Raw genomic sequence first — 17813 nt, 5'->3', positions numbered from 1 at the left:
GACTGTGCTCGCTGGAATTCAGGAGGATGAGAGATCTTATAGAAAGATATAAAATTATGAAAGGGATAGATAAGATAGAGGCAAGAAAGTTGTTTCCACTGGTAGGTGAGACTAGGACTAGGGGACATAGCCTCAAGATTCGGGGGAGTAGATTTAGGATGGACAACAGGACGTCCTGATGAAGGGTCTCGGCCCAAAACGTCGACAGTGCTTCTCCTTATAGATGCTGCCTGGCCTGCTGTGTTCTACCAGCATTTTGTGTGTTGTTGTTTGAATTTCCAGCATCTGCAGATTTCCTCGTGTTTGCTCTTGAGATTTAGGATGGAATTGCTTTACCCAAAAAGTGGCAAATCTGTGGAATTTTCTGCCAAATGAAGCAGTGGAGGTCTACCTCAGTAAATATATTTAAGACAAGGTTGCATAGATTTTTGCATAGTAGGGTGATTAAGGGTTATGGGGAAAAGGAAAGTAGGTGGAGATGAGTCCATGGTCAGATCAGCCATGATCGTACTGAATGGTGGAGCAGGCTTGGCAGGCCAGATGGCCGACTCCTGCTCCTATTTCTTATGTTCTTATTGCAGCAGCTTCTACAAGGTCAACAAAAGATACTATTGTCCTTTTCAAATGTATTTTTTATGATTGCAAGATCCTGTTAGATATTAAGAAGCTAAAGTACTGTCGGTCTACTCCATCAGTGAGTTGTTATTGGTGAACAAACACAGGAGCTGTGCATCTTGCTGCTGCCTATTTTGAAGGAGACGTACAATTTAATAGCAAGTGACCGCCTTGGCACTTTTCTTGTGATTGTGAGACCCTTTTCAACATATATGGAGCGCTGCAACTTTGATTCACTGATTTATTGGTGGTGAACAGTGATGGACGGCGGGGGAGCTGTGTGGCCTTGGTCAAGGTGAGAACTGGGCCTCAAGCCATGGTGTTGCCTGTTTACAGCTGCCAGGGGAGAGATGTTGGCTCTGGAGCTCTCCACAGAGTGTAGCGTGGCGTGGCATCCAGGCTAGAGGCGGTGCTGCTCTTTGGTGCAGAAGACAAGTTGTATTGTAGTTGACTGCAGATTTCTGTGGCATTCATGGCTCGGGTCTGGACTACATCTTTTGAATGGCTGTATTTTACTGGTATCTTGATGTGTTTGCTAACCTGTATGTGCCCTATGTGTGCTTTGTGCTGTGTGTGACTGTTGGTACTGTGTTTTGCTTCTTGGTGCCAGAGTAACACTATCGCGTTCGGGTGCATTCATGGGTGCATGTAAGGTTGAACGATAATTAACCTTGAATTGAATCTCTAGTGGATTTTGCAATGATTGACATAGCAGGTTCAGGAACTGTTAGTTACAGTATCATAGCAATACTCATTAGTTGTCATTGCTTCCAAAGATACATCTGATGCCACTTTGTATTGACAAGGTGAAGAAGTATTTGAAAGAATTGGTGGGTTATGACACATGATCTTTTTTCTTACAGTGTACAGGAACTGAGCCATGACAGTGGAGCTTCTCTTTATTTTAAAAAGTCATGGTTCAGTAGGATGCTCCCTTGACTTTTGTTTAAGTAGGTTACAGATTAAAGTCCCTGAGAATCACGCAAAGAAAAAAGCTCTCTACTGAGGGAGTGCTGCATTGACAAAGGACTGTCGCTTAGATAAGACATTAAACTAAGGCCCCAGCTATTCTTTGAGATGAACATGAACAACATCCAGTGATGCTGCTTCAAAATACAGTTGGAAAGCTATGCTTAATTCCTTGCCAGTATTTATCCTTCAACCAAAATCACGAGGAAAGATCTTTGGAATGAAGGAGGTGACATGATAAATCTATGGAAGATGAAAAGAGGCATAAATAGAGTGGATAGCCAGCGCTTCTTTTCCAAAGCAGTTATGACAAATATGAGAGTGCATAATTTAATAATGATTGAAATATAAAGGGGATGTTAGAGATAGTTTTTTTACACAGTTGTGGGTGCGGAACAGGAGTGCTGGTAGATGCAAATATATTAGGTTAATTTAAGAGACTCTTAGATGGGCACATGGATGAGGCCATAAGACCATAAAGCATAGGAGCAGAATCAGACAATTTGGCCCATCGCGTCTGCTCCATTATTCTATCATGCCTGATTTATTATCCCTCTCAACTCCATTCTCTCCATCATCTTTGACACCCTTACTAATATCAACTTCCGTTTTAAAAACATCCAATAACTTGGGCTCCACAAGATGAAAGAAAAATGGAGGACTATGTGGGAGGGCAGTGTTAGATTGATCTTGGAGTAGGTTGAAAGGAAAGCACCACCATTGTGGGCCAAAGGGCCTTTACTGTGCTGTACTGTTTGTTCTATGTCCTATGTACTGTTAGAACTTAAGGTATGGTCATTGTTTGTGGCAGCTTCTGGATGCATGGTTCATTCATTGCGAGAATGTACTTTATTGGCCTGAACATACATTTGGATGTGATGGATGTGAAAGGCAAGACTTATTCTAATTTAGACTGGGGTCCGGCTGGTTGTGACTGGAGTTCAACAGCACTAGCCTGCCGATAAATTGGCACCCACATAAAAGACATGGAGTTTAGGAAATGTAAAATGATCCATTGGCACAGTTTTATTCTCTGAGTACAAAAAACTGGCAAGTCTACCAAGAACAGTCTGTTAAGAGACAGACCCAAATGATTTACGCAAACTTGGAAATTGCTCTTGGCAAACCACTGAATCTCTCTTTCCAAATGTGTGTCCCTCCTGCTTGTTCCACATGTGACTGCAACCAAACTGCTGCAGTAATCATGCCTCAGAATGGGTGAGGGGCACCCAATTACTGATTTCCTATTAAAACCAGATACACGAACAGAGCAAGAAACAAACTGAAATAAGAGTTGCAAAATAAATGCTAAAACAACAATTTCTATTTATGTAGCATATATTAAATCGCCAAAACGGCTTTGGGCACTTCACAGTCCAGAGCTTTAGCCCTTGGCAGATGAAGGTGCCATTGGGAAGCACCTCAACAGGTCAAATGCAGATGCCAGTTCAGCTCTTCACTCAATCCTGGAACAACTAGACAGCGAAGATGCATACATCAGGATGCTCTTCATTGACTACAGCTCAGCATTCAATACGATCATCCTCTCAAAACTCATCCATAAGCTTCAAGTCCTAGGCCTCAATACCCCCTCATGTAACTGGATCCTCAATTTCCTCACTTGAGACTCCCGTCATTTCAGATCGGTAACACGTCTCCTCCACAATTTCCATCAGCACAGATGCACCAGAAGACCGTGTGCTTAGCCCTCTGCTCTACTTGCTTTACACTTATGACTGTGAGGCAAAGCACAGCTCCAATACCATATTTAAGTTTGCTGATGGCACCATTGTCTTTGGCTGAATCAAAGTTGGTGATGAATCAGCATATAGGAGGGAGAATAAAAATCTGGTTTAGTGTTGCTACAACAACAATCTCTCACTCAATGTCAATATGACCAAGAAGGTGATTAATGACTTCAGGGGGAGGAAACCAGAGGTCCATAAACCAGGCATTGGGGATCAGAGGTGGAGAGGGTCAGCAACTTTAAATTCTTCCGTGTTATCATTTCAGAGGACCTGTCCTGGGTCCAGCCCAGAAGTGCCATTGCAAAGAAAGCATGGCAGTGCCTCTACTTTCTTAGATGTTTGCAAAGATTCAGCATGTCATCTAAAACTCTGACAAGCTTCTATAGATGTGTGGTGGAGAGTATATTGACTGGTTGCATCACGGTCTGGTATAGAAACACTAATATTGTATGGAAAAGCATATGACCCAGTCCAGCACAGGAAAAACCCTCCCCACACTGAGCACATCTACACAGAGTTTTGTCACAGGAAAGCAACATCCAAATTCAAGGACTCCCACCATCCAGCCCATGTTCTCTTCTTATTGTTGCCATCAGGAAGAAGGTACAAGAGCCTCAGGACACACACCAGCATGTTCAAGGACAGTTATTATCCCACAACCATCAGGCTCTTGAACCAGAGTGGGGAACTACACTCGCCCCATTACTGAAATGTTCCCATAACCTATGAACTCACTTTCAATGGCTCTTCATCTCATGTTCTCAATATTTATTGCTTATTTATTCATTATCATTATTGCTGTATTTTTATTTTTATTTTTTCTCAGCTCAAGCTATTCCAGTGGTGTTTAGTATTGTGGCTTTCTGGAGATTTACATAAATGTTGCTGAGAAGGCCTAATTGTTTAATGCTATTGTGTAGTGATTTGGGAATTATACCAGTTATAGGTATTACTATTAGGACAAAGTATACCCTGTTGATGTTCCATAGTCTTTTATTTTCTTCTTTTCATTCATTATATTTCTACTGCTTTTCACTTATTGTTTACACTGTATGTACATACAGTGTAAAAGAGAGACAAGAGTGGAGACTGGACGGCTGGAAAATGATGCTGGAGAGGTAGTAATGGGAGACTATGACACAGTGGATGAACAGAAATTTTTGCATCAGTCTTCACTGTGGAAGACACTAGGGGTAGAAAGGAAACTATAAACCAGTTAGTCTGACCTCAGTGGTTGGGAGATGTTAGAGTCGATTGTTAAGGATGAAGTCTCAGGGTACTTGGAGGCACATGGTAAAATAGACCGCAGTCAGTATGGTTTCCTCAAGGGAAAATGTTGCTGACACATCTGTTGGAATTCTTTGAAGAAGTAACAAGCAGGATAGACAAAGGAGAATTGGTTGACATTGTGTACTTGAATTTTCAGAAGGCCTTTGACAAGGTGCCACACATGAGGCTGCACAACAAGCTATGAGTCCATGATATTACAAGAAGATTCTACCATGGATAAAGCAGTGGCCGATTGGAGGAGTCTAAGAGTGGGAATAAAGGCAGCCTTTTCTGGCTGGCTGCAGGTGACTAGTAGTTTTCCACAAAGGTCTGTGTTGGAACCAATTCTTTTTACATTTAGATGTCAATGATTTGGAAGATGGATTTGATGGCTTTGATGTAAAGTTTGCAGACGATATGAAGATAGGTCGGGGGTACAGATAGTTTTGAGGAAGTAGAGAGGCTTATAAAAGGAGTTAGACAGATTAGGAGAATGGTCAAAGAAATGGCAGATGGAATACAGTGTTGGGAAATGTAAGGTCATACACTTTTGTAGAAGAAATGGAAGGGTTGACTATTTTCTAAATGGAGACAAAATACAAAAAAATTGAGGTGCAAAGGGACTTGGGAGTGCTTGTGTAGGATTCCATAAAGGTTAATTTGCAGGTTGAGTCTGAGGTGAGAAAGGCAAATGCAATTTTAGCATTCATTTCAAGAGGACTAGAATATAAAAACAAGGATGTAATGCGGAAACTTTATAAAGCACTGGTGAGGCCTAACTTGTAATATCTTGAGCAGGTTTGAGTCCTTTATCTTAGATAGGATGTGCTGAAACTAGAGAGTGTTCAAAGGAGGTTTGAAGAGCGCTTGCTGGCTCTGGGCCTGTATTCACTGGAATTCAGATGAATGAGAAGTGACCTCATAGAAACCTATTGAATGGTGAAAGGCCTTGATAGAGTGCATGTGGAGAGGATGCTTCCTATGGTGGGAGAGTCTGAGACCAGAGGACACCGTTTCAGAATAGAGGGGTGTCTTTTTCGAACAGAGATGAGAGGAATGTCTTTAGCCAGAGAGTGGTGAGTCTGTGGAATTCTTTGCCACAAGCAGCTGTGGAGTTTGTGTCTTTAGCTATATTTAGGGCAGAGGTCGATTGATTCTTGATTGGTCAGGGCCTGAAGGGATATGGGGAGAAGGCAGGAAATTGGGGCTGAGAGAAAAATTGGATCAGCCATGATGAAATGGCATCACAGATATGATGGGCCAAATGGCCTAATGCTGCTTCTATGTCTTATGGTCTTACGTGTTTGGAATGGTTATATCTGTTAAGTAAGTTGTTCTTTCTCGATTATTCTGTATTACGATATCCAGATGATTATTATGGATTTTCCTATCTGTAATAATGGATTGGTCCTAATATAATGTGTGGCACTCTGACTCTAAAACTGGATCAGGCTTGTATTTATAGCAAGGTTTGGTTTCTTTCATGAGTTTGTATTTTAAAGCAAGATCTTGGTGAATGATGTTTGCTGCTTGATTGTACCTGTGTAACTAATCAGATTAAATTAAATTGCAACAGGATCCTGTAATGTTCTGGATTGTTTCTGGTTTCTCTTGGCATTTTCTGCATGTATCACCTTGAATTTGTTGGTCTTTTATGATGTATTTTTGATATTTTTTGAGGTAACTACCTGGTACTGTATTGCAACACGGAACCCCTGTGTTTCTGGAAAAAGGTTTCCAACTCTGAGCCAAGTGTCGACACTTCATTGTCGACATCTAGTCTGCTCAGATTATTATTCTTATTTTTAAAATCCTTTTTCTCAGCTCTAGATAGTAAAACTTGAGGTATAGGCATAGCCAAACATACTCATTTCTCAATTACTAGGAACTTTTGGACTACTCTAGCGGTGTTTAGTATTGTGGCTTTCTGGTGATTTACATAGATATTGCTGTGTAGGCCTAATTGTTTAATGTTATTGCGTAGTGATTTGCGATTATATTAGTTGTACATATTACTATTGTATACCCTGTTTATGTTCCATAGTCTTTCAATTTTCTCTTTTAATTAATTATATTTCTGCTGTTTTTCATTTATTGATTTCTGTTTGTTCTGTGTATTTGGATTGGCTATATCTATTAAGCAAGTTGTTATTATATTATTATTATATCTGGACGGTCATTGCAGACTGTCCTACCTGTAATAACAGATTGGTGGTAATATAATTTGTGGGATCTGACGCTAAAAATTGTATTCATATTGAGGTATGGTTTCTTTTATGAATTTGTATTCTAAAGCAAGATTTTGGTGAATGATGTTTACAACTTGATTGTGCCTGTGTAAGTAATCAGATTGAGTTAAAATGCTACAGGATCCTGTAATGTGTTGGATTGTTCCTGGTTTCTTTTGGCACTTTCTGGATTTATCATCTTGCATTTGTTGGCCTTTTATGATGTATTTTTGATCATTTTTTTGTCTTAACCACCCGGTGCTGGGTTATTGCCACAAGGAACCCTTCTGTTTCTGGAAAGAGGTTTCCAACTCTGAGCCAAGCATTAACATTTGATTGTCGACATCTAGTCTGCTCAGGTCACGGGGATGTCTTTCATGGAGGGACATACTCTTCTACTGCTTAGTTTTTTCCTTCTATAGCAGGGGTGTCAAACTCATTTTAGGTCACGGGCCAGATAGAGAAAAATGCGACTTCATGTGGGCCGGATCAGTTGTGCACGCACACGTGCTTCCACTGCTTTCGTTGCCTTCATTTTTTCAACCTGCTCTCATGTGTCTCAGTTTCTGCTATATCTAAAATTGTTTCACTTTACGAATTTCGTTTTTTATGAAGCAGATTGCCTAGCAAGCATCCTTTTTATGATTGGTATTAACTTACAGACGTAGATTACAAGAAAGTAGGCAACGAGAAAGAAACGATGCTATTTCGGCTTTGTTTTGGGAGCAGTACCTTTTCCATTAATAAACCGTTTGAAATCAAGCATTAGCAAACACAAATGTAGACGTAAGGCAAGCACTGTGGGATTTGTAGTATTAGTGGTGCATGCAATATACCGGCGGGCCAGCTCTAATAGAAAAAATTTTTATTCATTAATGATATTCAGGAAATATACCAGGGAAACCGAATAAACACTAAAAACCCTGAAAACCTGGTACCTGAATAAACTCAGCATTAGCCATATCATACGCCATAGGCGCTTCGATTACTGGGGCCAGCTTTAATAGTAATTAGATATTATCTCGCGGGCCAAAGATAATTCCACCGCGGGCTGGATTTGGCCCGTGGGCCTTGAGTTTGACATATATGTTCTATAGTGACAATTTCTTCATTTTTCTGGGTTGTGCTTTCATTTAAGTTTAGTGGTGTGTACTTTTTAATCAGAATTGCATTTGCTTGCGTAGAGTGCTGAATCCAGTTTTCATTGATGAAAATATTTCCTTTGAATTTTTTCTGACTGTTGTGTAAATTTCTTCTTATTTATTTATTTATGGTTTGGTATTATTATTATTTCTTCTTTTACCCTTTCCTTTTGTTTCTGCACAGTTTGTTATTTTTTTGCACATTAATTGGTATCTGTCTTGTTGGGTGTGGTTTTTCATTAATCTATTGTGTTTCTAGTACTTACTGTGATGGCCTGCAAGAAAATGAACCTTAGGGTTGGAGATAGTGACATATATGTATTTCGATAATAAGTTTACTTTGAACTTTGAACATAACTCTGGGCACCACAGTAGCATAGTGTTCAGCATGACACTATTACAGTTCAGAGCATCGCAGTTTGACGTTTTATCCCAGCACCCTTTCTAAGGAGTCTCCTTACGTATTCCTGGTGGAATGCATGGGTTTTTCCAGGTCCCCGGTTTCCTCCCACAGTCCAAAGGATACTGGGTAGGTTAATTGATCATTGTAAATTGTTCCACAATTAGCTTAATGTTAAATGGGTTGTCAAGGCTTGTTGGTTGATGTGGTTCGAAGGGATTGAAGAGCCTATTCTGCACTGTATCTCCAAAAAAAAATCCAGGAAAATGAAAAGGTCAGAACTGGAGAAATACTCGGAGACGACTTTATAGGTAATCATGTTTGCTGTCTTCTGCTGCTGTAGCCCAACCACTTCAAGGGTCAACATGCTAAGCATCAGTGATGCTCTTCTGCACACCTCTGTTATTACCATCCTGTCAGCTTGAACCATTCTGGCCATTCTCCTCTGAACTTTGATTAACGAGGCATTTTCGCACACAGAACTGCCGCTCACTGGGTGGTTTTTTTTGGCACCATTCTCTGTAAATTTCAGAAATGTGCATGAAAATCCCAGGAGATCAGCAGCTTCTAAGATGCTCAAACCATCCCGTATGGCACTAACAATCATTCCACAGGCAAAGTCATTTAGATCACATTTCTTCTCAATTCTGATGTTTAGTCTGAACAACAACTGAACCAAACACTTGGCCACATCTGCATGCTTTTATGCATTGAGTTGCTGCCACATGATTGGCTGATTAGATACTTGCATTAACGAATAGGTGTACCTAATAAAGTGGCCATTGAGTGTACCTTTAGAGCTTTGAGATATTACAGGGGTAGGAAGGGCCAAGCTGACTGAGGGGACAGAAAACACAGAAAAGAATTTTAAAGAAGTTGCTGAACAAGGAGTCAACATTGACCAGTATTCACAAGAGCACTGGTAAATGTGACTGGTTAATGAATTAGGACTAACATTCACACACATTGCTGAGGAACTCTGCAGGTCAGGCAGTGACTATGGAGAGGTATAAACAGCTGATGTTTCAGACTTAGACCCTTCATTAGGACTGAAAAGAAGGGGGAAGAAGCCAGAATTAAAAAAAATTAAATGAGGTCACAAGCTGGAAGGTGATAAGTGAAACCAGGTGAGGGGGAAGGTGGGTGGGTGAGGGAGGGGGAATGAAGTAAGAATCTTGGAGGTGATAGGTGAAGGAGGCAAAGAGCTGAAGAAGAAGAAGGAATTTGATAGGAGAGGACAGTGGACCACGGGAGAGAGGGAACAAGGAGGGACACCAGAGGTAGGTGTAGGCAGGTGAAGAGAAGTGAAGAGGGGAACCAGAATGGGGAATGGTTAAAGTGAGATGGGGAGGGGGTAGAAATCACCTTAGAAATTTTGATGATCATGCCATTAAGTTGGAGGCTAACCAGACAAAGTATGAGCTGTTGCTCCTCCAACCTAAGTGTGGCCTCATTTCATTCGTAAAGGGAGGCCGGACTGACATATCGGAATGGGAACAGGAAACAGAATTAAAATGGGTGGCCACCGGGAAAAACTACCTTCTGTAATGGATGGAGCAATGATGCTCGAGAAAATGGTCCCCCAAGCTAGTTATGGTCTCCTGATGTAGAGGCAGCGACACTGGGAGTGCCCTGTATATAGGAGGTGATCCCAAGGGACTAGCAGGTGGTGTTGCCTCATCCATAAGGATTGTTTGGGGCTCTAAGTGGTGGCGAGGGAGGAGATGTCGGAGCTGTTGTACCACTTGGGCTGCTTTCAGGGAGAAGTGGTCGGAGGGAGATCCATGGGGAGGAACATGTGGACAAGAGAGTCGCGTAGAGAGTGATCCCTGCAGGAAGCAGAACAGAAATTATTGGAATAACCAGGTCTGGAGGCTTGTTTTTATACCAGTTCATTAGGTTCACTTAGCTTCAGTTTTGGTGCAGAATAGCCTGCTTGCTGTATACCAGATTTTTTTTTAGTATACATAAGATTATACAGTGCCAGAGAAGGCAGCTCATAAAGGATTTAGAAGTGTATTGCATGATTCAGTAGAAAATATATAACAATATACGTGGAAAATTGCTACCATATCACAAGTTAAATATGTGTTTTGCATCAACAGGAAAATAAAATTCTATACAATTAGATCCTCTGGGACTAGGTTCCCAAGAAGATATTCAATATAAGGATTTATTACTGGTTTCCTCTGCCAACAGTATGGCTGGAATCTGTGAGTTGGGCTGCAGCCAGGGGTATCACTGATATTGTGTAATCCCTGGAATTCCACTATATCTGTAATAGATTGGTCCCGTGGGCAGCTGGGGTTGGAAAGACCTTCACATTCTGCACTCATTGTCCTAGCTGAACCTTAGCTTCAATGCTCACTCAATATCCTGTCCTCACTTCTTCCAGGGGCACTGCCACACTACCATCTAGTCCCAGCGTGCATTCCCCACAGGTCAGACACCACTTTTGATTTGGATCATGGATCTACAGAAATTCTTGAACTGCACAAACAGGTCTTTCCTACATTATTTCAGTGCATAACTTGATCCTGCAGGCAGAGTTCTCAAGGCGGGAGCAACTCTTCCTGTCGGGATAACTTTATTCATTGTTTATAATTTCACACTATCCTGAGATGCGCCACTTGGCATTCATGCACAAACTGGCTTGAAATAGTGTGGGTGGTGCCAAGAGAGCAATTAACACTGATGGTTTATCCGTCACTTTATGAATTTGCGATGCTTATTCAATTGAAGCATATTTTTCTTATTGAAATATGTTAATGATATTACTGGGCAAACTGACATCCATAAACACAAGATCCTGCAGATGCTGTAACTCACACAAAATGCTGGAGGAAGTTAGCAGGTCAGACAGTGTCTATCATCATTGTTATGTGCCATGTCATGTTCACATGGATCATCATGGACTTGTGATGTGTACCAGCTGCTTATATGAACATTCACCACCTGTTCCCATAGCTTCATGAGATCCTGATTGTGGTCTAAGCAGGTACAACATCTTGCCCAAGGATGACCTGCAGACTAGCGGAGGGAAGGAGTGCCTCACACCTCCTTTGGTAGGGACGTATCTCCACCCCACCACTTAAGCAGCATCAGAGAAAGGAATAAAGAGTCAACATTTCATTCAGGCTGACACTCTTCATAAGGGTCTCAGCCCAAAACGTTGACTGTTTATTCCTTTCTATAGATGCTGCCTGATCTGCTGAGGTCCTCCAGCATTTTGTGTGTGCATTACACTGATACACAAACCTTTGTACCCTCGTTGGTTGGTTTCCCTTAGTCAGACACCAAGAACTCAGTCATTTCACCAAGTTGGCCTTTCTTCACATGTGAGCTTGATCAGCAATATTTACTCTTTACTATTCTCCCTTAAACCCTCATCTGCAGTAATGGGACTGAGGCCAAATTTAGTAGTGATCTGTTGCTCACTAGAGCAGTATCAGATGCATATATGCCAACTTGCTGATGGCTCTGTCAAGCGCAGATTCACTGATTTCACCAGATCATTTATTACAGCAAAACACCCGAGGGCTCACACCACTGAGAGTTGGGAGTAGAACTGAATTTATCAAGAACAGAGAGTCATTAATCCGTTAGTACTTTTTGCACAGTGTTGCTTATTTAACACCAATAAAAATAAGCTATGTTTACTTGTACTATTGTGTAAAATTTAGGGTCTCCCACAGTTTAATTCTGCTCCTACCTGCACCTGAATTTCTTTTGGTATTCCACATTAAAGTTCTCCAAATGACAGAAATCTTAAAACTTTGATTCAATGTAGTACTATAAAGAATGAATAACTAGTTCCACTGACCTGCTGTTACAGGGGTATCTCTTTATCTTCACAGTTGGAGGCCCCTTCCTGAGGGCAACTTGGATGTAAGCCCAGGTCATAAACATTCACCACACAAATGGAGCATATTCCATGCCCCAACTTTGTTACTGAATCAGGTGTGTATTGTGTTGGCACAAAAGAATGAACAAGGTTTAGTAGAACACATATATTCAATTTGTCTCTGATTATGTTTGCTGTCTTTACCAATTCACAATACAGTATAGAAAATTGCCAGCCAATCTGCTAAGCCCCATTGGAAGAGTTATATAGATTCAAATAACATGGAAAGATTTGACCCACTGTCTGCACCAAACATCAAACTTTCATTTATGCTAATCCTTTTAATTCTCTCCATATTCCCATCAGCTTCTCCAAGATTCTTCCACATCTCCACACAAGGGGCAATTGTCAGTGGCCAATTAAGTCAAACTCAAAGTAAATTTGTTATCAAAGTACATATATGTCACCATTTACTTCCTTGAGATCTATTTTATTACAGGCATTTGAGAGGAAGTTAAAGAAATACAACAGAATTTATAAAAAAAATATATACATAAACAAAGGCTGACAAAAAACAATGTGCAAAAAAGACAAATCATCCAAGTAATAAATAAATAATACTGACAACATGAGATGTAGAGTCCTTGAAAGTGAGTCTGAGTCTTGTGGAATCAGTTCAGAACTGAGGTGAGCGAAGTTATCCATGCTCGTTCAGGAGCCTGGTGGTTGAAGTGTAATCATTGCTCCTGAATTGGTGGTGTAGCAGCTAAGGATCCTTTACCTCATGTCTGGTAGTAGTGAGAAGAGAGTGTGGCCTACATTAAAATACCAAAACAATCATCTTTAGGATGTAGGCAGAAACCAGAGCACCTGGAGGAAACCCACATGGTCAGAGCTCCGTGGAGCAGCAGCTCCATTAGTTGTGCTGTTGCGCCCTCCCACTTGTCCTGTTCCTCTTGTCCCTAGAATGATTAATCCAAATCGACTCTGGCAATGAAGACAAGTGATATGTAGAGATGAGAGTGAAATAGAATCCCTATCCTGCTGGAAACTTTGGCATAAAGCACTAGAGCACAGAAACAGGCTCTTTGGCTCATCCAGTCTATGCCGAACTCTTATTCTGCAAGTCACCTTGATCTGTACATGGACCATATCCCTCTTCTTCTCCCATCCTTGTGGCTTATCCAAATATCTCTTAAATGTCGAAATGAATGCTAACATTGCATTTGCCTTCCTCACCACAGACTCAACCTGCAAATTAACCTTTGGGGAATTCTGCACAAGCGCTCTCAAGTCCCTCTGCACTTCAGTTTTTCATATTTTCTCTCCATTTAGAAAATAGTTAACCCTTCCATTTCTTCTACCAAAGTGCAAAGTACAATTCCCAACACTGCATTCCATCTACCATTTAGTCAGATTCTTTTAATCTGTCCAAGTCCTTCTGCAGCTTCTTTACTTCCTCAAAACTACCTGCCCCTCCACCTGTCTCCATTTTGTCTACAAACTTTGCAACAAAGCCTTCTATTCCACCATCCAAATCATTGGCATATAACGTAAAAAGAATCGGTCCCTAAACAGACCCCTGTGAAACATCATTAGTCACCGGCAGCCAGTCAGAAAAGGCTCCCTTTATTCCCACTCCTTGCCTCCTGCCAATCAGACACTGCTTTCTCCATGCTAGAATCTTTCCTGTAATACCATGGGCTCACAGCAAGTTAAGCAGCCTCTTGTGTGGCACCTTGTCAAAGGCCTTCTGAAGATCCAAGTACAGAATGTCAATCGACTCTCCTTTGTCTATCCTGCTTGTTACTTCAAAGAATTCAAACAGATTTGTCAGGCAAGATTCTCCCTCGAGGAGACCATGTTGACTACGGCCTATTTTATCATGTGCCTCCAAGTACCCTAAGACCTCATCCTTAATAATCAACTCCAACATCTTCTCAACCACTGAGGTCAGACCAACAGGCCTATAGTTTCCTTTAGGCTCTCTCTCTCTCTCTCTCTCTTCTTGAAGAGAGAAATGACATTTTCAATTTTCCAGTCATCCAGAACCAATCCAGAATCTAATGATTCTTGAAAGATCATTACTAGTGCCTCCACAATCTCTTCAACGACCTCTTTCACAACTCTGAAGTGTACACCATTTAGTCCAGATGACTTATCTACCTTCAGACTTTCAGTTTCTCAAGAGTCTTCTCTCTAGTTATGGTAATTTCACACATTTCATGACCCTCGATGCCTGGACCTTCCACTATACTGCTAGTGTCTTCCACAATGAAGACTGATGTAAGATACTATTCTTGTTCATCTGTTATTTTGTAGTCCCTCATTACTACCGCTCCAGCATCATTTTCCACTCTCCACTATTCACTCTTGCCTCTGTTTTACATGATGTATCTGAAAAAGCTTTTGGTATCCTCCTTGATATTATTGGCCAGTTTACTTTTGTATTCCATCTTTATTTTGGGTGAGGTAGCAACACATATGCATGCAGTGGCATCTTGGGAGCCAACCAAAGGTGTTTTTCTCTTTGTTAAATGTGTTTCTATACTTAGTTAGACTATTCATAACTCCAACAATTATGTGTACAGCACATCCACCACATTGGTGAGCTGCTCATTGTTCAGGTAGTCATCTGAGATGTCTAAAGAGCCAGCTAGCAGTTCAGAGAAGGCGAGTCACCCCACTGGGCCGAGAGAGTCATGTCAGGCTATCAGGCTGGGGGAGGTCAAGGCGGATCTTCTGGCCGAGGGATTTGAGTCAGGATGTTGGGCCAGGGAACTCAAGTTCGGCTGTCGGGCTGGGGAATTTGAGCCAGGCCTTTGGGCCTGGGGATTCGAGGTGGGCTATCGGATTTGAGTCAGGATGTTGGGCCAGGGAACTCAAGTTTGGCTGTCGGGTTGGGGAATTCGAGCCAGGCCTTTGGGCCTGGGGATTTGAGCTGGGCTATCAGGCCTGGGGATTCAAGTCTAGCCATCATGCCAGGAGATTCATCTCAGGTCGCTGGGCTGCAGGAGCAGACGGATTGGGTTCAGAAGATCTGAAACGCTATTGCCTGCTACTTGGAGGCACCAGAGTTGGTCCTTCAAGTTAGTGTGAAGGCAGAGTGTAGTGAAACCGTAAGCCTTGTCTTGGCTGTTTCTTTTACAATCACAAGACCCTGTTGGACATTGATTGCCTCAGGTGTGCTTTCCTTGATTGGTGGTGAGACAGATGGTAAGGCAGCAGTGTTGCCTCAGTTGTAGTGCAGACTAGGTCTCAACCCTTGGGTTTCCATGGTGTCCATACTCAGTTGGGATGGTCGCTCCCATTTGTGCTGCCCTCCAGTGTTGGATCAGTGGAATTACAGACTGGACAACCAGGAACCATCAATTTGTGGGACTTGTCATTCAGGGTCCTGGACTAAAAATGTGTTTTCTTGCGTGACTATTTTTTTTTCTTTTCTTTCTCATTATTTTGAATGCACCTGTATGTTCTTGCACTTGGCCCCAGAGAAACGCTGTCTCATTCAGCTGTAACCATGTATGGGTTGAACGACAATTAAACATGGTTTGATTTACCTTCTCAATGACTTTTTTAGTTGCCTTCTGTTTGGTTTTTAAAAGCTTCCATATCCTCTAACTTCTCACTAATTTTTGCACTATTGTATGCCCTCTCTTTGGCTTTTATGTTGGCTTTGATTTCTCTTGTTAGCCACAGTTGTGTCATCTTTCCTTTTTTGAATACTTCTTCCTCTTTGAGATGTATATATCTCATACCTTCCAAATTGCTTCCAGAAATTCCCTGCCAGTGTTCTTTTCAAATCAAGTCTGGCCAACTCCTCACTCATGGCTCTGTGATTTCCTTTACTCCACTGTAAATCTGATACATCTGTCATTTTGTACTTAAATGAGAGAACTCATCATGAAAACTGCCTACGTCATTGCTTCTTCGTGAGGACAATTTTCAATGGGTGATTAATGGGGCTTGCTCAGATATAACGAAGTCACTAAAGTTTTTTCATGGCCACAGAACTCTCTCTCAATGACCTTAAGCATTAACATAGGAAATGCCTTTCTTTCCAACCAGTGGATGCATCAATCCACCAAAATTCCATACAGTCTAGAATGATTCCCATGATTGCAAATGTAATCCCAATCCCACTATTTATGAGAGGAAGGGAATTCCCACCGGTGTCTATAAGGAGTCTGTACGTTCTTCCCGTGACCATGTCAGTTTACTCTAAGTGCTCTGGTTTGCTCCCAGATTCCGAAAATATATGGGTTAGTTGGTTCATTGGTCACAAGGGTGTAATTGGGTAGCGTGGAATCTTTGGGCCAGAAGTGCCTGTTACCACGTTGTTTCCCCAAATAAAAATAAATAAACAGAAAGTGATAGACCAATTTGATAGACATTGGCAGGAGGGAAAATACTCTAGTCCACTATTAAGTAAGTGGTATAATTAGTGGTAAGAGGGACAAAGAGAAAATAATAGAATTAGACAAAATCAGCATTGATATACGAAAGGGAAATTTTTGAGAAATCTGTTAATGTTCTTTTACTTCCTTCTTCTTGCAATTATGATCCTGCTACTATTGGACCCTGTGATTTATATTTTGATCATGTGCTTTCAGGCCAATTAAGCAATCTGGCACTTTGCTGTCTTCAGGGGAGTTTGGTGAGGTTTTGAACAGAGTGTCTGGATTGGGGGCCAAGAATCCCGAAGATGGTGGGTAAGCCCATGATTGACTCCATTTCTCACCGATCCTGCTGGCTGAAGCATCCAGGAAGACTGACATCAATGAGGTCAGGAGCAGGCACTCAACAAACGAGCAAGTGTTGTGCGCCATCTGCCTATGTTTTACCAGTCGCTCTCTCTCTCCTTCTCGCTCAATGCTGCTGGAGGATGGTGCTGGAGTCTTGGGCTGGGGGCAAGGTTTATTCAACATGGTTTGTGGATTGGACACTATAGTTCATGTTATGATGTGTCTCTGGTTTCTGGTTACTCTTTCTTTTTATTGCTATTTTGTGTGATTTTGATTGGCTCAGTGGCCTGCCGTCAATAAATGATACAGCGTTAAATTGATCTGAACTGAACTAAACTGAACATTCCTAGGCTGTTTCAATGACTTTGTAGCTTGATGTTTTATATTCTGTGTTTTTCACTTTTTTTTTTACTTTTGCACAATTTGGTCTTTATTCGCATGTTGGGTGTTTGATGTTTTCTTTGAATGGGTTTCTTTGCTTCATGGCTGTCTGTGGGAAGACAAATCTCAGGGTCGTATACTGCACACATACACTTAGAATAAATGTACTTTGAATCTTTAATGTTCTGAGGTGTAACAGAACAGATTAGGATGAGCCAGTGGACAGGAAGAGTTGGACATTCAGTGGACCTTTAATTTGTGTCTCATAATTTGGGAGCAATATACTGGTGTTGATTGAAGATTGGTTCAGGGTCAGATAGCAGGAACAATAAGTGTCTTGTTTTCGATTTGGGAGGTTGGGACTAGTGGAGAAACATAAGGTTTAAGGCATGGTTTCAATCCATATCAATGATTTGGAAATGCCAAATCATTAAAGGGAGAAATCAGCTTTGTCTGTCACATGTACATCAAA

At 41.4% G+C, this 17813-nt stretch overlaps 1 protein-coding gene across 1 annotated transcript in view; it reads left to right on the top strand.

Moving 5' to 3' along the window:
• The window catches only part of LOC132379064 (collagen and calcium-binding EGF domain-containing protein 1-like), a 244161-nt gene extending 226920 nt beyond the window's left edge, over positions 1-17241 (top strand). The window contains exon 12 of the mRNA XM_059946580.1: positions 16829-17241. Within this exon, the coding sequence (XP_059802563.1) occupies positions 16829-16931 (103 nt within the window). The 3' untranslated portion in view covers positions 16932-17241. The remainder of the gene's footprint in view (positions 1-16828) is intronic.
• Positions 17242-17813: the final 572 nt, after the last annotated feature.

This window comes from Hypanus sabinus, chromosome 21 (genome assembly GCF_030144855.1).
Source record: "Hypanus sabinus isolate sHypSab1 chromosome 21, sHypSab1.hap1, whole genome shotgun sequence".
Lineage (NCBI taxonomy): Eukaryota > Metazoa > Chordata > Chondrichthyes > Myliobatiformes > Dasyatidae > Hypanus > Hypanus sabinus.
The sequence above is the reverse complement of the archived record's forward strand: the minus strand, read 5'-3'. Positions and strand labels throughout refer to the sequence as shown.